This window comes from Olea europaea, chromosome 11 (genome assembly GCF_002742605.1).
Source record: "Olea europaea var. sylvestris chromosome 11, O_europaea_v1, whole genome shotgun sequence".
Taxonomy (NCBI): Eukaryota; Viridiplantae; Streptophyta; class Magnoliopsida; order Lamiales; family Oleaceae; genus Olea; species Olea europaea.
The window spans coordinates 35,476,264-35,496,532 of NC_036247.1; the positions used below are offsets into that span (position 1 = coordinate 35,476,264).

At 41.1% G+C, this 20,269-nt stretch overlaps 1 protein-coding gene across 2 annotated transcripts; it reads right to left on the reverse strand.

The window, feature by feature from the left end:
* Positions 1 to 14,685: 14,685 nt before the first annotated feature.
* LOC111404215 lies at positions 14,686 to 17,456 on the reverse strand. 2 transcript variants are annotated; one of them, XM_023032997.1, is made up of 3 exons: positions 17,121 to 17,456; positions 16,108 to 16,197; positions 14,686 to 14,871 (listed from the first exon to the last, which is right to left on the reverse strand). In XM_023032997.1, the coding sequence occupies exons 1-3, from the start codon at positions 17,248 to 17,250 to the stop codon at positions 14,822 to 14,824; spliced, it is 270 nt and encodes an 89-aa protein (XP_022888765.1). In that variant the 5' UTR covers positions 17,251 to 17,456; the 3' UTR covers positions 14,686 to 14,821. The 2 variants fall into 2 exon arrangements, with proteins under 2 accessions (XP_022888765.1, XP_022888764.1); XM_023032996.1 differs by having other exon boundaries at positions 16,108 to 16,257.
* Positions 17,457 to 20,269: the final 2,813 nt, after the last annotated feature.

Below are 20,269 nucleotides of genomic sequence, written 5' to 3' on the forward strand. Positions count from 1 at the left end.
TGACCTCGAAAATTGGAGCTTCTACATGGCCAACCAATAACTACTCCACGTATTCCTCCCTGCACACAATTAACGCACCGTCAGACACACACGACCGGGACCAGTGGGGGTGGCGGTGGCCACATACACTCCGACGGTCAAGTCAGGTTCAGGTGGTCGAAATAGTACTAGAGGTTGTGTCAAAAACACTAAGGGGGAGAAGAAAATATATAAACTTGCTATGGAGTGCTATGTAGTAAGAGTTTCATTACCTTTGCCTCTTGCCAAACCTTGGGTATTTATAGGTGGGATGAACCGTTGGATGTGGGACACGTATATACATCTGACGGTATCAGGTGTCTGCTCATATGCGTCAATCAGCCGCGTCTATAGAGTGGGCGGGCAGTTTGTTTTTCCCGAGTTAAGTTGACATAAAGTTGATAAGTCACATCAACTAACCTCATGGAGACGTCAAAGTAATTTAAACCTTAGGTACAGAGAGGATCTTGGCAAAAATCTCTTTCTGAAATTGGCGGCGGATCTTATGACAGAGGTCCACTTTGCCTCTGCCTCAGGGGCGAGGGCGCTTCGATCAGTTCAGCAGGATCTCCGATGTCTCGCAGTATGCTATCAAGTCGTTGACATTGGTGAGATCACTTTGGAAACACTTCGGATGGGTGTCTATCAGGTCGAAATGTGTGGTGGTGGGCATTCCGAGGCGGTTCAGATAGGGGCGTAACAGTGGTCCCCCAAGTCCAGGTATGAATATTTATATCATGGGTGGACTTGCTTTCCTGACCGGATGTGCATGCCTCAGTACTGGGGACCGCGACTTGTGGGAGCTTGTGGGTCGATCTTTTGCAGTAACCGAAGCCATGATCTTAGGCAGATGCGCCAAAGCTTCGTTACTGCGTAAGGAAAACAATAACCAATGTGAGGTCAAAGCGTTGCAAGACTTGGCGACTAGTAGGAAAAAAGGCCAACGCGACGACCAAGGCAATGACCCACAAGGGACTCGCGTCAAGCGTGCCTAAGCTTTGTAAAATTGAGTGAGGAGCTCATTTGCCACCGGTGCGCTGACCCACGGGGGACGACGCGTTGGGAGATGGCTAAAACTATGTAAAGCTTAGGAAGGAACGCAGTGGCCGAGGTGATGACCTATAGGGGACTCCGCGTCGGGTGTGTCTAAGCTTTGTAAAGTTGAGTGAGGAGCTCATCTGCCATCGGTACGTTGACCCACAGGGGATGACGCATTAGGAGATGGCTAAAACTTTGTAAAGTTTAGGAGGAAACGTAGCGCCGAGACGATGACCCACAAAGGACTCCGTGTCAAGTGCGTCTAAGCTTTGTAAAGTTGAGTGAGGAGCTCATCTGCCACCGGTGCACTAACCCACAGGGGACGACGTGTTGAGAGATGGCTAAAACTTTGTAAAGCTTAGGAGGGAACGCAGTGCCGAGGCGATGACCCACAGGGAACTCTGCGTCAGGTGCATCTAAGCTTTGTAAAGTTGAGTGAGGAGCTCATCTACCACCAGTGCGCTGACCCACAGGGGACGACACGTTGGGAGATGGCTAAAACTTTGTAAAGCTTAGGAGGGAACGCAGTGGCCGAGGCGATGACCCACAGGGACTCCGTGTCGGTGCATCTAAACTTTGTAAAGTTGAGTGAGGAACTCATCTTCCACCGGTGCGCTGACCCACGGGGGACGACACGTTGGGAGATGGCTAAAACTTTGTAAAGCTTAGGAGGGAATGCAGCGGCCGAGGCGATGACCTACAAGGGACTTCGCGTCAGGTGCGTCTAAACTTTATAAAGTTAAGTAAGGAGCTCGATTCGAGGCAATTCAGACGTCAAATGATTTGACAACTGTTGCGTATTTCCAAGGTTACAGTTGGGTGCCATGCCCATTCTCCTAAAAGGCTGCTACGCTACTTATTAATGACGGTTAGTGGTGATCGAGGTGACGCGTTTTAAGCGAGCGTGAAGGTCACAATGACATCTTGGGCGTAGATCAAATCTGGCATTTCATTTCAACGGCCTAGATTGAAGATGTGACGAACGGCTTAGATTGATTGTATTTGAATTCAACGGTGGAGATTGGATGGGTCTTTCTATAAAAGGCGGACTCTGAGCTTTTCTTAAGCTTTCTATCCTTGCGAAAACAGACAATACACTTTGCTCTCAAGCCATTTGCGGTTTTCAGCATTTTCTAAGCAATTCCGACGAGAAACTTGAACTTCCGACGAGAAATACCAACATCCAGCGACCTTACACCATTTTCGGCTAGGAAAACCTTCAAACTCGTAAGTTTCAGTACCTTTTAGGATTTTTAACTTCTGAAAAATGGCTTCTGAGGGGAGTTCTGGTTCGGGGAGGGGATTAGAAGTAGTGAGGATGGACAAGCCCATTGTGGCGACCTCTTCAAAAATAGCCGAGGTGATAATAGGGGGAAAAATATATGGAAGCGACCGAATAGCCCAGCGGATACTTCTGTGCACTGGGGGGCGTCAGACTACTCATCTAAACTAAGAGAGGCCGACCTGGAGAGACTTAGGGTAGAGTATAGGATCCCAGATAGCATAGATCTAATCCTCCTCGAGCCCGAAGAGAGGGCTTGCTACCCTAGGCCGGGTTGTGTGGCCATTAGTGAGGCGATCCTTAGGGCCGGACTTAGGCTGCCAATTCATCCATTCTTTAGGATGGTGCTTAGATCCTATGGGCTAGCCTCGACCCAACTCAATCCGAACTCCTGGAGCCAAATGGTGGGCTCTTGGATGTTGTGGAAAGAGGCGTCACTAGGGGTGGAGATGCCCTTCTTCGTCTTCCAGACCCTTTACATACCTAAAGTAACTGCCGAGGGGGATAAGACTAGGGGGTGGTACTACCTTACTTTATGGGGTTCCCACACTCCATTCGTGCTTGATCTGGCGAGCTCCATCAAAGAATGGAAGAGCTCGTGGTGCTGGGCCGCTGGGCGATGGGAAACGATGGAGGGGGACCCCCTGGCACTCCTTACGGTCCCGACGAAGTACTCAACACTTAAGTGAGTATAGTAGTTGCTTTTCTTTATATTTCTCTTCGGTTCGAACCGTGACTAATATTTGCATTTCTTTTGTAGGTACTCTTCCTCGGTGCGAACTGTCTTCCGAAGACTTTGCCACCATCTGCATCATCTATCAGCTGCCTCAAAAGAAGAGGTCATACCATCGGTTGATCCAAAAGAACATTCACTTCGTTACACACGACTTGATAGCATCCCAAGGTAACTGGACCGAAGTCTTTACCCTTTATTCTGAACTTTTAACACTTGTACTAATCCGTCATTTGTTCCTTGCAGACAATTTTAATAAGAAGATACCCGTGCGCCCCGACTTTAAGACCATCCAGAGGATGATGGTAGAGGCACGAGCACTAATGGCCTCCTCCTCCTCCTACAAGAAGCAAATGGAGGATCTGATAGACGCCAGTAAGAGGCTTCAGCCTCCGACGGAGGAGGAAGTATCGGAGGACCCGGAGGCTGATCTACGGAGGAAGGGTAAGAAGAGTGTCGCCCCTCCAAAATGCCCAACTGTGGCGAGGCTACCCCCCGTTCTGAAGCAGACCACAATTCCAATCGGGGTGGCCATTCTGGAGAAGAGGCCTGCGCCATCTGAGGCTGCCATTACCCCTGCCACAACACCACTTGCTACCGTGCCAATGGCTCAAGTGTCGGGACAATAGAAGAGGAAGAGGGCCCGTCCCTCTAAGGAGGTCGACGTTATGGGCACAAATTTGGAGGAGCCGGTGAAGGAAGTACTGTAGGCCTTTCCTCCAGAAACAGCTGTAGTGGCGGTGGTCCACAACAGATACTAGACTGAGGAGTGGAGGGACCATACCGCCTCCTGCACAGCTGAAGACCTTGGTGGCTGCCAATAGCGCCTACGTGGTTCGGGCCCTGAGTACAAGCATCCAACTCGAGGGCCTGGTGAAAGATCTGAACTCCAAGAAGGAGGACCTCGCCAAGTCCCTCGAGGTGATGCAATATGGGGATGTCGTGCAAGAGGCCCGGGCCAAGGCCATGCAGGCGAAGGAGGGAAGAAGGAGGCCGATGCCCAGCTAACTGCCACCAAAACAGAAGTGGAGTGGCTGAAGAAGGAGTTATACGAGGTGGAGTGCCATGTGGTTGCTATGACTCAGCAAGTTGAACACGCCAACGAGCACCACAAGCTTGCCACCGAGGCTCTGGAGGCCTCAAATAAAGAGAAGGCGGAGCTGAGGCAGAGGCTCAGTCTGAGGAGATTGCCTCCTTGAAGGAGGAGTTGAAGTTTGCAGGGGAGGTGGCAGTTCAGAACTTCATCGACCATTTCGAAGACCATCCCCTGTATGACGATTTCGACAATTTTTGGGCCTCTTAGAGTGCCCAAGGCTTATTGGGTCGACTGAAAGAGGTCCACCCCACTCTAGACATCTCCTGTTTAAAGGCAGAGTTCAGGGGACCAACTGGAGGTCGGCGTGATAGGCTTACTAAGGAAGCTTCGGAGGCCTCGAAGGCGGCCGATCTTTTGTAATGGCTTCGGCCTTCTTGTACTTCAATTCTCATTAAATGAAATGAAATTTTTTGCCAAGTATTTGTGCTTCTGCTTTCTTACCTTTTGGATCTGTTTATACTTGTATGAATGACAAACATTAGACTAAGCATCTCGTAACAATAACTAGTTAATAATTGAGGATCGGACCACTCATGTTAATATAAGTTGAATCACTTAAGCGAACACGAAGCGACTCTTAACACTAACTGGTTAAAAATTTGAGATCGGACCACTTAAGTTAATATGAAGCGAACCACTTAAGCAAACATGAAGAGCCTCTTAACGTTAATCAGTTAATAATTGAAGATCAGATCACTTAAGTAAACATATTGAAGGACTGAGGAAACTATTTACTAACCGATATAGCACAGAACCGAAGTTTCATTACTTGAGATAAATTACACCACACTTTACCAAAGCAATTCCAACACTTAGTAAGCTAGGAAATTTACAACTGAGATTAGATTAGAACAATCGATTCATTAGACAATATTGAGATCAGATCGAAACAAAGGCTCATCATTGATAGTACTTCCTCAAGTGTTCGATGTTCCATTGATGAAGCAGTGTCTTTCCTGCCATGTCTTCAATTTCGAAAGTACCAGGTCGGGATTCCCTACAGATGCGGTGAGGGCCCTCCCAGTTTGGTCCAAACACTCTTGACACGGTCGATTTTGAAGATTGGAAGACCCTTCTAAGGATGAGGTCGCCCAGGTGAAGAGTTTTGTTTCTGACCTTGGAGTTATAATAGCGGGTCATCTTTTGATGATACTTCACCAAGTTCACTTAGGAGGCATCCCTCCTTTCCTCAAGGAGGTGTAGTTCGCTTATTCGAGCCTCGTCATTGCCGATCTCATTGAAGTGTATCCGACGGTGTGATGGGACCCAGACCTCGACCAGGCTCATGGCCTCGGCTCCGTAGGTCATTGAGAATGGTGTTTCCCCTGTAACAGTTCGGCTAGATGTTCTGATGGCCCAGAGGACGTGGGGGACCTCGTCCACCCAAGCCCCTTTTGAGGTGTCAAGCGTCCTTTTTAGGGTGTGCTTGATAGTCTTGTTCACTACCTCAACATGTCTATTTGCCTGAGGGTGATGAGGCGTTGAGAAGTCCTTCTTAATGCCCAGCTCGTCGCACAATTCTTGCATCCTCCTATTGTCGAACTGTCTTCCATTGTCGGACACTAAGGAGTGGAGAATGCCGAACCTACAAATGATGTTCTTCCAGATGAATTTAGCAGTGTTCACCTCGGTGATCTTGGCAAGGGGTTCAGCTTCGACCCACTTAGTGAAGTAATCAATGGCGACAATGGTGAAAGTTGCGCTTCCTCTTCCTTTTAGGAGGGGACCAATGAAGTCAATGCCCTACTTGGCAAATGGCCAGGGGCTGGTTCCTACGGAGAGGCTCTAAGAAGGCTGCCTTTGAATATTTGAGAAGCGCTGGCACTTGTCACATTTCTGGACAAACTGGCATGCGTCCCTTTTCAGGGTCGGCCAGAAGTAGCCTTAATGGAGAACCTTGTGTGCCAGAGCCGTTCCTCCGGAGTGATTTTCGCAGATTCCCTTATGGATTTCCCTGAGTATGTATGTGGCCTCTTCGCCTCCCACGCATCGGAGAAGTGGCGAGGCAAAGCCTCTCTTGTAAAGGGTATCTTCTTGCAGGACGAAATGTGCAACCCTTCTTTTTAACTTTCGCGCCTCACTTCTAAAGGCAGGCAGGAATTGATCTTTCAGATAGGCGATGATAGGCTGCATCTACAATGGGGTGCCTTCTATCCATAGTACCTCTTCACCTCCGGAGGTGGAGGGCTTTGATAAGTGCTCAATAGGGATAACCTTTAGCAGCTCTGAATCCTTGTTGCTGGCCAGTTTTGAAAGGGCGTTTGCATGTGTATTTTCTAGGTGGGGGACTTGAGTCAGTTCGAACCTTTCAAAATGAGGAACTAAGTCCAGAATCAACTTCAAGTATGCAACCATGCTACTGTCCTTGGCCGCGAAGTTCCCATTGACTTGATTCACTATAAGTTGAGAATCGTTGCTCACCAGGAGCCTTCTGACCTGCATCTCTTTAGCAAGTCTAAGACTTGCCAGAAGGGCCTCGTATTCAGCGATGTTGTTTGAGGCTTTGAAGCCGAACCTTACTGCGCAGTTTAGCTTGTGGCCTTCCGAGCTTTCTAAGAAGATCCCTGCCCCGGAGCCAGTCTCTCCTAAGGACCCATCTACGAACAGTTTCCATGTAGGGGGCTTGGTTGGTTCCATTATCGCCTCCATTTATAGGGCTTTGGCAAACTCAACCATAAAATCAGCAAGGGCCTGGCCTTGATGGCGTGTTGAGGTCGAAACATTAGATCGAACTCACTGAGCTCGATTGCCCATTTTAGCAAAGCATCTTGATGCGTCTATTTTATGCATCACCTGCTTCAGTGGGAAGTTGGTGAGAACTTGAATTGAGTGGCCTGGAAGTATGGCCTCAATTTTCTTGAGGCTGTGATAAGGGCGATTGCCAGTTTCTCCATGTCTGGGTAGCGTGTTTCAGCTGGGAGAAGTGCTTTGCCGACGTAGTACACTGGCAACTGGTGCTCATTTTCTTCTCTGACTAAGATGGCGCTGACCGCCACGTCCGAAACCGCTAAGTACAGCAGTAGTAACTCATCCGGTTGAGGTTTTGACAAGAGTGGCGCCTCTCCGAGGTGCCTTTTCAGCGCCTGGAAGGCTTCCTCACATTTCAAAGTCCATTGGAATTTCTTTCCTTGTTTTAGTACATTGAAGAAAGGCAAGCTTTTATCTGTGGCACTGGAGATGAAGTGACTGAGTGTGGCTACCCAACCATTGAGGCTTTGGATCTCCTTTGGTTTCTGGGGTGACCTCATCTCTAGCAAGGCCCTTATTTTCACTGGATTTGCTTCAATTCCCCTTTGATTGACAATATATCCCAAGAACTGACCCGATGCCACTCCAAAGGTGCATTTGAGGGGATTCAACTTCATCTTATATTTTCTAAGTATCTGGAGAGTTCGGTCGAGGTGACTTACGTGTTCGGCTGCCCGGAGGCTTTTGACTAACATGTCATCCACGTAGACCTCCATGGTTTTGCCAATGAGTTCGGCAAACATCATGTTGACCAGCCTTTGATATGTAGCTCTGGCATTCTTCAATCCAAAGGGCCTGACTTTGTAGCAGTACAGACCCCTATCCATAATAAACGACGTAGCTTCCTCATCAGGTCGGAACATGGGTATCTGGTTGTACCCCGAGTATGCATCCATGAAGCTCAAAAGTTCGTGTCCAGCAGTGGAATCCACAAGTTGGTCTATCCTTAGAAGTGGGAAGCTGTCTTTAGGGCACGCCTTATTCAAGTTTGTGAAGTCTACGCACACCCTCCACTTTCCGCTGGGCTTTTTCACCAGGACCAAGTTGGATATCCACTTCGAGTAGATGGCTTCCCTTATAAAACCACTGCGGCTAAATTTGTTCACTTTGCCTTTCAGTGCCTCGTACCTCTCCGGGTTGAGGGCACGTCTCTTCTGTCGATGGGGGGCACAAGAGGGGTTGATGTTAAGATGATGGCAGCTGATCCTTAGATCTATTCCCACATGTCTTTATGCTTCCAAGCGAAGACATCCAAGTTCCTTTTCAGGAAGCTTATCATCTCTTATTTTGCTTTGGGGGACAGCGCCTTCCTTATGCGCAAGACCTGACTGGGGTCTTCTGGGTTGGCGGAGAAAGTTTCCAGTTCTTCCATCGGGGTTGCATTTGGTTCAGAGTCAATTATCCGAGGATCTAATTCATCAAGAGGGTGCCCTTGTTCAGGGGCCTCTTCCATGTCGACATCTTCCTCTTGTTCAGAGGTATGCCCTTGTTCAGGGGCGTCGAGCATTTCCACATCTGTACTGATTTCAGCGGGAACCTCAGTTAGGATTACATTAACAGTTCGGGGCTCCGACTTTTGGAGCGAGTTTAAGTAGCATGCCCTGGAGCCCATCTGATCGCCTCGGACCGTAGCAATCCCATGTTCAGATGGGAATTTCATGCACAACTAGCGGATGGATGTGACGGCCTAAAGATCTTTCAAAGCGGGTCTGCCCAATACTCCATGATAGGCCGATCTGTGATCTACCATCAAAAATTCCATGAAGTGTTGGGCCACTAGGGGTGCCGAACCCATCTTGATGGGCAGAGTGATCCGCCCTCGTGGGATGATGCTGTCCCCAGTGAATCCGAATAGTGGATCAGTCATGGGGATCAACCCATGTTCAATTTGCATTTTGTCAAAGGTGAAGCCGAACAATATGTTCACCCAACTGCCATTGTCGACGAGCATGTGTTTCAGTCCGTTTCTAGCCACTATGGCTCTTACAACCAAAGCATCACAATGGGGATGGTGAACTCCCTTTGCGTCTTCTTGGGAGAATGTGATTGGGGCCATCATATCGGCTGCTTGCGACTCGTTGACAATGTAAGTGATCATTGGCGGGTCCTTCGCTTCCCTTGTATAATTCCTTTAGGCATTCTTCTTGTTGCCACCGATGTGGGGTCCCCCAATAATGGTATCGATTTCCCTGATGACCTGGCTCCTAGAAAATGGGGCTTGGTTTCTCTATTTAGATTAACCTCGGTCCCTTGATTTTCTTCTCCGAGGTGATTGCTCTCTATGCCCTCTCTCTCCCCTGCTCAGGGAGGTGGATATGCAAGGATATTCATTCCTGCTGGAAGGGTGTGGGTCGCTTCGATCAGGGCGTCGATTGGCGTCTCGACACTCACTAGTGTCATGCCCATACAGTTGATGGAAAGTGCAAAACCTTGCTCCTTCCAAGGGCCTGTTTGATCGTTTCTTCTTCTTTTTCTTGCTATCAGTTCTTCCAGATGGCCCTGCTTCGCCAGGAACATTTTCATATGTCAATACTGGCACTGCATTTAGTGTGGCAGAAGCCAGTGCCTATCTGGAGATGGAAGCTATTGTGTGACCTACCTGAGTCCACTGCTGAGTAACAAGGTGTGTTGCGGGTCCTCGACCTACCTGCCTTTGAGGCGGAGGGAGTCCCTGCACGGCACGGTTTTGGTGATCAATCATTTCTTCACTCACAATTTTCACTAGTTCATCATAGGTGGAGGGATTTTTGCTACGCACGTCCCTCCAGAGCAAAGTGTTCATGTTGAGCCCGCCTTGCAGGGCTGAAAGGGCTTCTCTGTCAGTCACCTGTTCACAGTAGGTGATTTCGTCTGTAAACCTGGCGAGATAGCTTTTCACCGTCTCCCTAGGGGCCTGCCTCATATCTTGCAAGCGTTGCACTGGTGCCTCTCCTTCTCTGTGTGAGAGGTATTGGTTCAAGAATGCTTTCTTCAAATCTGGCCAACTTCTAATGCTTAGGGGAGGAAGCCTGTTGTACCACACTTCAGCGGCTCCGCCTAATATTAAATGGAAGGCTCTGCATTTCAAAGCGGGCGAGGCTCCCCTTAGGCTCATCTGTGTCATGTACTTGGTGAGGTGCTTCTCCGGGTCCCACTTTCCTTCATACTTGGGGATCTCAGGGAGCATGAAATTTGCTGGCATTGGGAAGCTTCGGATATCCCTTGAGAAAGGGAGGTTATCATCATCATCGTCAATCTCATAAGATCGACAGGGCCCATCTGATCCTTCATCATCTTGAATGTTCTGGGGAGGTGGAGGTGCCCCTCCTCAACTCCCCCAATTAACTAGGTTCCTCCTGTCCCTCCTATTTCTAGGAAGAGGAGGGGTCTGTTCTTGTTCCCGATCCAACCGAACTGATCTTCTCACTGGGCGGACCCTATTGCTAGGATCGTCCCCTATCCGGTTGAAGACGCTTACAGATCTCTGTTCTTCATATTCTTGAGGAAAGTTATCCCCCAAGTGGGGTTTTGATGGCTGGCTCCCTTGCACATAAGATGTGGCCTTGACGTCCACTTCTCTTTCAAGGAGGCCTTCTCTGTGCTAACTGGTATGGCCTCGGGAACAAGATACTGGGGCTTCCTACACTGGGTAAGATCCTTGGGACATTTGAGAGCCCAGGTGACCTCAGGCTTGCATGAGGAGTTCATGCATTGCCATATTCTAAGCTGTCTCTCATACCCGTAACTATTTGAGTCATTCCTTCAGTGAGCATGGCTGTTCTTCCACCTCGACGACGCCAATGATGGGGTCTCTGATGAGTAACATTGTTATGGAGCACCTCTTCTTCAGAGGTCTCTCTCATCAGGTTGTCGTCTTCGTGGCTATAGCTCATTCTATCTCTTTTTTCAAGGGTGGTGAGAACTTGGATTGTAACTCGACTTTGTTCTTTTTCAAGAACGTGCCCTATTCAGGGTTAGTCGCTATTTTTCTGGTAACTTCTCCAGTAGAGAATGCGGAACTTTGAACGGGAAGTGCTTTCCATAGACGGCGCCAATCTGTTGACCTCGAAAATTGGACCTTCCACGTGGCCAATCGATAGCTACTCCACATATTCCTCCCTGCACACAATCAACGCACGGTCAGATGCAAACGGTCGGGACCAGCGGGGGTGGTGGCGGCCGTATACACTCCGACGGTTAAGTCATGTTCAGGTGGTCGGAACAGTACCCAGAGGTTGTGTCAAAAACACTATGGGGAAGGAGAAAATATATAAACTTGCTATGGAGTGCTATGTAGTAAGAGTTTCATTACCTTTGCCTCTTGCCAAACCTTAGCTATTTATAGGTGGGATGAACCGTTGGATGTGGGACACGTGTCTGACGGTATGAGGTGACAGCTCATAGGCGTCAATCAGCCGCGTCAGTAGAGTGGGTGGGCAGTTTGTTTCTCCCGAGTTGAGCTGACATAAAGTTGATAAATCACATCAACTAGCCTCATGGAGACGTCAAGTCAATTTAAACCTTAGGTGCAGAGAGGATCTTGGCAAAAATCTCTTTCTGAAATTGACGGCGGATCTTATGACAGAGGTCCACTTCGCCTCGACCTCAGGGGCGAGGGCGCTTCGGTCAGTTCAGCAGGATCGTCTATGTCTCGCAGTATGCTATCAGATCATTGACATTGGTGAGATCACTTTGGAAACACTTCGGATGGGTGTCTATCAAGTCGGAATGTGTGATGGTGGACATTCCGAGGCAGTTCAGATAAGGGCGTAACATGAAACATCAAAAGGAGCGTGGAAATTTTGTATTGGTGGCATCACATTTGGAGATTCCGAAATGGTGAGGACATGAATATATGGAATATTTAAGTTCTAGAGAACAAAAGCTATATGCCAGATTGAAGAAATGCAAGTTTCTTGTAATAATTTTATACTCGAGTTATGTTGTTTCTTGAGTGGGGTCAAGCCTTTCTTCTTTCCATCGTTGATTCACTAGCTCTATTGTTACACCAATTACATAGTGTTCAAAGAAAGACAATCTCAAATGGATAACTAAGGCACAAAAATGTTTTGCTCTTATCAAACATAACGTAACTGAAGCCCTTATTCTCTCTCTTTCAGATTTTGACATTGTTATTAAAGTTATTTGTGATGCCTTTAATATGAGGAATCAATTCTATCCTTGGTGAAAAATGCTAAATTTATCTCTTTCTTTAGTGAAAAAGCTAAAATATATCTCGAAAAATTTATTTGAGTTATGAGAAGGAGTTCTATGCAATATGTCGAGTTTTGAATCATTGGAGTTTGTAAGTGTTATACCCTAAATCCAATCAATTTTGGATATAAACACTGTTAATATATAATTGATGCAATTTTCTACCAAATCTATTATTTAATTAATATTCTAATAAATTAATTAATGGAATATATAGATTCAAGTTTTGGTAATCTGTTAATCACAAATCACAAGGAATTATGATTGTGAGATACAAATTACATATGATTGAATCTTAAATCATTCGTGGTCATAAATAATAATAAGATAGGGATACCATTATTATAGATAGACCATCATGGGTGGCATTTCTTACTTGTAAAGTAAATAGCCGATATCACAATTTAAAATGTGGTAAGACTTAAATGAACACGTGAATATTTTGTTATGAAACAAAACATTGGAAACTAGCTAGGAAATTCCATATAGATAATTATCTCGGTGTCAGTGATTAATCTCTAATGTTCGGTAATAAAATTGATCATTTAACTTGAGGTTATCATAGAGCCTTATATGAAAACAATCATACTTTAGCGATTTGGATGTTGCTCTGTCAAGGGTCGCTAATACAATATCGTTTGGGTATGTCAAAAATAGTATGAAGATTATGAATGATTAATAGATGATTCGTCATTCTTAGATAGTAAGATATTATGATCTACATTTCATCCAGTTATATTAATAATGAAATCATTGGTCGAGGTGTACTCTTAATTCGAAAAGGAGTTTTCAACTTATATCGACTTAATAGTGGAATGAAAGATATGATCGATAACTGAAATTGACACATATCCATATCTTGTAATTAATTGAATCATAGTGATGAAAGGATTATAATTTTACAGTAAACAAACAATTTTGATTTTATCATACTACCAAACATTTTTCGTCACAAATATTGCCCTCATATGGGAAGATGAAAGTGAATTAATGATAAATGAAAGAGGAGTATTTTAATTTATCGATTTTGATTAGACCAAAATAATAATTCGTATCGTTAGTTATCGTGATTGAGAATCTAATAGGTCACACACAAAAGGAGAACTAAAAGAATGATCACCAATTAATTAATGGAAAAGTGTTGAATAATTAATTAATTGGATTGCTTGTTAATATTCTTGAATTAATTAATTAGATTAATTAAGTCATGAACCAAATTTAATTAATTGGATTAAATTAAATATTGGACGGGATTAAATAAAGAGACGAGTCAAGCTCGTTTAGACTTATATTAAGAGGCTACTAGGATTTGAAAAACAAAAGAGAAATCGTCCATCTAATAGTAGGCTCCTAGAATTTGAAAAACGGAAGTCTATTTACCAATGTATATTAATAGACACTAAAATTATTCATCAACAATTTCTATTGTACGTTGATTTTCTTTTTGAGGCAAATCGTCAGTCTATTTCCCAATGTAAACTAAGAAGTCTATTACCACTGAAGCTCATTCAGGACGAATTGGAGCACACTTTGGAAGAGACAAAACTCTTGCTTTGTTATGAGAAAAATTCAATTGGCCAAAAATGGAGCAAGATGTGAGAAAATATGCAAAACGTTGCAAAGTTTGTCACTAAAAGTTATAAATGAAATACTGGTTTATACACTCTATTACCTATTGCTAACGTTTCGTGAGAAAAAATTAGTTTCGATTTTGTCTTTGGCTTACCAAGAACCCAATTCAATGACTCTATCACGGTGGTGGTGGATCGATTCTCAAAAATGGCTCATTTGTCCTATGAAACAAAACCAATGATGCATCTCTCGTATTCCTGATCTATATTTTCATGAGATTGTCAAATTGCATTAAATTCCCACGTCCATTGTTCTCAATTGTGACTCAAATTTTTAAGTCATTGTTGGTGCACTCTTTATAAAAATATGGGGACTAATCTTTATTTTAGTTCATCTTATCATGTAAACTGATGGTCAAACAGAAGCTCTCAATCGAAATTTGAAAAATCTTTTCAAGAGTTACATGGAAAAGAATATATGACAACGGGATTTTTATTTTTTACTTTTTGGCTCAAATTGAATTCGTTTATAATTAATTCACAGCCAAACTACTAGAAAAAATCCCATTTGCAATTGTATATGGTCAAAATCCATTAAGTCCTTTGGATGTAAATCCACATTCTGTTAGTCATCATTTCAGTGAAAATGCAGAAGAAAAAACTAAATTCATTAAAAAGATGCATGAACAAGTTTGAGATAAGAGACAAAGACAAAATGAGAAGTACATGAAAATTGCAGACAAGCATCGCCAACATGTTGAATTCAATGAAGGATATTTAGTTTGAGTTCATCTTAAAAGAAAAGATTTCATCAAGAAAAGTATGCTAAACTTCGTCCTAAGGCTGATGGACCTTTCGAAGTTCTTCAACGAATTGGTAATAATGCATAAATGATTGATAAACCTTCTAGTCATATTGTTTTCTACACATTCAATTAGTATGTTCTTTGTGTTATTTTGACTTCAATTTATGTGGTATCGGATAAATATACGATAAAATATTGATTTCACAAATGCAACATCACAAACAATGTAGTTCATAATCAAAACGTGTTCCAAGTTCAAATAAAGGAACGAGAAAAAAAATTGACAAAATAAGGTTACTGCTGGAAATATAAAATATTCAACCACATTGCATTAGATTTATTTTATTAGGTCCAGTAAATCCTGGCACAACGACAATATCTCACGACCTGTCAACCAACAACCCGTTTTAGCTTGTGAGAAGTAGGGAAAAAGGTAAGTATATGAGAATACTCAGATACGAATAATTGTGTAATCTCGAATAAAAATATTAAATCATACTTCAAAAATATTATACCGTTATATCATATCTTTCAAAACCGGTAAGAGCTCATAATATATCATATATTTAGTATGGATGGCCATTTTCATATCATATCATATCATTAACTTTCATTAGCATAGTATTTAAAAACATAAGGAAATAAATTAAACATGATAAACCACTAGCACCTCATGGTCCTACCTTAAACTTTTGAAAATCTTGAGTTGATGCCTACAAAAATTCAGACACTACAACAAAAGCAGTCTTTTGCAACGTTTGTTAAAAAACATTGCCGTAAGTGTTTCGCAACAATTTTTTTTTATATAGTAATTTATGTAAATTGACTCACAAAATTGAAAATGACAAATTTTGGAATTGTATAAAAATGATAATTTCATTACAAATTTTTGAAATAGTTTAGTATATGTAGTAGCAAAAAAAAAGAGGATTATCATTTCTTCTTTGGGAGGAATAATGATATAGTTTGGTATGCATAGTAGCAAAAGAAATATTTCAACAAATTCTAATACAGGTAAAGAAAGGAATTTATTGGAGACTTTCATTTCCAATTCTAACTATAATCTCATTCCCAGCACAACACGTTCCTAGGAGTAAAAAGCATGCTTCAACCCGCCTTAAATATAAGGTAGACCATCTTATTCCTTAATACCATGCTTTTAACTCTACTTGCTCTATGTTTCAATCAAAAACAGAGGCTATAAACAGGTGTAAGAAAAATCAGAACACACTTAAAGTGAAGAGAGATTAAAATAGTATATCACTTATACTATCAACCAATATTGATTAGACCAGAGAACTCACAGTGTCAACATTGATATAGTGTCATCTAGTAGCTGATAAATGGCATAAATTATGATGCTAGAATAACATGACCATGCAAATGTAGCTACTCAGGGTATCAACTGATATAGGGTTGCAGCTTATGATTATATAACCATGTAACGATGCGAATACAAAGAGATGTGAAGCCTCGAACTGTGAAAGAAGAAATAAAGCATTGAAATAGTCTAAACGGGGGTAAAGCTAATGACAAGATAATTTCTTCTGAGCATGTGTTGTATACAAAAAAAACAAAAAATTGATACACACATCTACCTTACAAATACAAATCCATTCCTACCTTCATTTTTTTCTTTTTCCATCATCAAATTTATATTAATTGCCTTCATGAATGGTGGTTCACCAGGAGCAGGACTTCTGTAGAATGTGCCTGCCATGGGGCATTTAAGTGGGGAAAGAAATAAGCTTGATTTCTTCACAACTTGTGAGCCTAGAATGAAGAAAAGAAACTCGCAAAAAGTCTCATCCCAACTCAAATAGAAAAGTAAGCAAGAAATGGAAAGCTATTAGAGAGCTTGAGTTGTAGCATAATATCTGACCCAAATAGAGCAAGGGCAGCTACTTCTCGATATCATGCCAACAACTAACAAGCCATGTTTACACAACCAAATTTGTAATGGCAAAAATAAATTTATCGGACCTCAAAAGTATTTTAATAAGGGAAGAATCTATCTCCCACAGGGGCTGCAATTTATGGCCATTTAATCAGGTAATTGTTAACTTGCGGTAGTCCTTATTTTTTGTTGTTTACGGATGATGCCTATCAATAAAATTTCTATTTGTTGCAGTAAAAGGGAAATTTATGTACTAGCATATATAGCTAAGCATTATACATATCGTTCCAGCAAAAGGGAAATTAGAAATTTTCGTTCACTTACCCAAAATTTCTTAAAACCGAAGGAAGACTTAAAAGCAAACACTCAAATCTACCAAACTAGTTCTTTATATTTAGCTTTTGAGTGAGAAACACGGATTGAATATAATCCTAAATCCTAATCCCATTTTTTATTCCCATTCAATATTTAAAAGGAACTAGAATATATTAGCAATAAATCCTATTCCCAGATCCCATTCAATATAATCTTAATCCTATTCAATATTTGATCAATAAATCATAATCCCATGATGTGATTCCCTAATCCTATCAAAATTTGAAAATAATCCCACCACCCACTACCTAGCGCACGACAGTAATGGCACAAAATCCTCTGGCTCCACAGCTCACCCCAAATCAGATTCTCAATCTTAAAATATTTTAAAAGAACAAGAAAAAAATATAAACAAAATGAGTACCTCCGTAGCAGTGGCAAACGATAGGGGCGAGAGAGGACATTGAGGTATAATTTGAGACTGAAGAAATCGTGATTTGAAAAATTGGGATTTGGTTTCCGCTGATGGTATTGATGGAAGAAAGACGATGCATGCGACACCATATCGTGCTCTCAAAGAGATGAGAATGAGAGGCTGAGAGAAAAATTCAAAGTCGTCGTGCTTTCGTAATCGTCCGTTCTCATAAATTAGCTGATGAATGTGTGATTGGTGAGGGTTCAGATATATTGGATTGAATTTTGGGTTTACTCTTGAGTTGGGCTGCTGGTGATGGTGTGCTAAAAGAAAAAATGGAGCTTGGGTTGACGAGCCTTTTCGCAACGTTTAGAAAACGTTGCAAAAAGCTTTCTCTTTCGCAACATTTTTTAAATGTTGCTAAAGAGAAACCAATGGCAACATTCATTTATTAGAATGTTACAATGGACCCTTTTAACATCATTTAATTAGTGAATGCTGCCTTTTGCATGTTGCAAAAAGGTATTTTTGTTGTATTGAGATTTTGTATCGAAGAGTATATTTTGACTCACAAGTTGACACAATTTTAACTTGATTATTTGGTAGATCTTATGGATATAAAACATTTTTGATGTGTTTGTTAGTATTGTTTTATAGATAGACGAGGTGGTGTAAAATGGGTGCTAAAGTGAATAAACCAATCAAAAACTCAGAAGAAAGCTAGCGCCTAGACGCCATACTGGGAGCGCTTAAACGAAAATTCATAATAGCAACATGGCGCCCAGGCTCCGCAAAGGAATAGCAAAAGAGCAAAAGGGCAGCTCCTAGGCCTGACCTAGAAGTGTAGCACGGTGCTCAGGAGCTATCATCTGGTGCTTAGGCGCTGTACCATTAGTTTTAGGTCTTGAACAATTTTTACCCTTGAAAAGCCCAAAAAGACTTCCAAATTGGAAAAAAAAACATGAAGAAGAGTATAAATAGAAAAATGGAGGCATTTAAAGGGGGATTCCACACATTGAGAGGCACAAGATACAACTTGGGAATTCAAGAGGAAATCAAAAAGGGAGAAAAACAAGAAACTAAGAGCTAGGGTTTGATATCAAGCTTAATGGCAAGAAGAGAATTTGGTGCAAGATTTATAATTTTTTATCCATCTCAATTCAAAATTCGATAATGTACTCAATGCAGATCTTTTGTTTTTTCTTTCATTATTATGAGTAGTTATATTTCATAAAGGACAAACAATGTACTTTTTTGAGATCATTTATTTATTTTATTCAAATTCTTTCATTATTTATATGTTGATTTTAATCATGTACATAATACTTTAGATTACTTGATCATTAATTCAATGATTTTGTGAATTTATTATGAATCGAGTGGTGAGTTTTAAATTTATACTACATATTAAATTTCGTTAATCCAGTATAACGTGTAGAGATAACTATACTATTTCCCGCGATCTTTGATGAATTCTTAGAACTAATGTTTCATTTAACAAAGCTTGATTCATACAGAGATATGAGATTGAATTAGTTAAATATGTTCAATAAGAACTCGAGATGAATGAATTGAATACAATAGAAGAATTTGATTGAACACTGCATTAGGTTATGAGTCTTGAATTAAGATTTAAATGTTATCAATAGATGAAATTGTTGCGCCCTAATATCTATTCCATATTTGAAACACTAAATCGATCTTTATATGCATCCATTTATTCTCAAAAAGTCATACAAGAAATCATAACAAATCCTACTCTTTGTTTGTTTGCATTCGACAATAGTTAGAAATAGTAAGTTAAGCATAAAAGTCTCGTCTTTGTGCCAGACTCAAAAATCAATCATATTACTTGATACGATATCATATACTTGCAGGATATAAAAATTGACAACATCTTCAAGTTGTCCAAAAAATTATAAAAAGATTTGCTTTCTTCGTAAAAGATGGAGGATTATGAAGGTTCTTTTTTTTTTTTGTTGCTAGAAATAAAATGGAAATAAAATGATAATTATATAATAGAAGATAAATGAAGGATGCATTTGATTGTCAATATTTTTCATGAAAAATGTGTTTTTTCCACCAAAATTCCTACTTTTGTACTGTTCGATTGTCTTTTTTTTCCATGGAAAATATTTTCCTACTTTTAGTCATGTGGCCATATTTTCCTCAAAATCAAGGAAAATATTTTCTTTAGAGGGAGTAAAATTTTATTTCCAAGGAATTCAGTCTCTTTTTCTCTCTCCTTTATCTATCCACTCTCTTTCATCTATCCACCAATAAAAAACGGACAAGTATAATATTTTCTACGTTGAAAATGAAATCAACCAAACACATTTAATTGACAATTTTCATGTAAATAAATTCTAGGGAATTAAATTACTTATAATTTATTTTCTTTCTATGTAAATTCCATGTTTGCAATCAAATGCACCCTAAGAAATATTTGAAAGAAAAATAAACGTGAGTTTAGGAGATAATGAACAGGAAATAACAAATAAGAAATATCCACTCTTTTTTAAATGTATTAAAAATTATTTTATTAAATATAAAATAATCCCCATTAATTACAATCTTTGTATTGAAATAACTTGGACTTAACTTATATGAACTAACTATTTCTCTAGCCGCGGACTTCTGATTAATTAAAGTTATGGAAGGAGTCCAATATTGATATATTAATTATCACCTTATGAATAATTAATTATTTGACCTAAAATAATATTGAATTTAATACTAGTTTGCCTTAGTCCATCAACTTTTCAATATTTACAAAAATATAGCAATAGAACAAGTAGTTTTATTCTATAAAAATTTCTGTAAGCAAAAATGGATAATATCTGAAAGTAATCTTTTCTAATGAAATGTGATCGGGACTCTATGAAGCTGAAGTGGAAAAAATAGAAATTATCCAAAGTTCCGTCTAAATGTAGATGCTTTGTCGTACGTGTTGATTAAGTAATTAACTCAATCAATAAAAAGAAAGAGAAAACTTCAAGAGAAAAACTTAAGATTAATTTCTTAGCGAACTTGAATCATGAGGCCCTTTGTTACTGTTTTTAGAGTATTATATTTTCTCTCTTGAAGTTTTTTATATTTTAATGTGTGTTCGTGACACATAGAAGAAAATATTGGATTATTAAAAATATATATATATA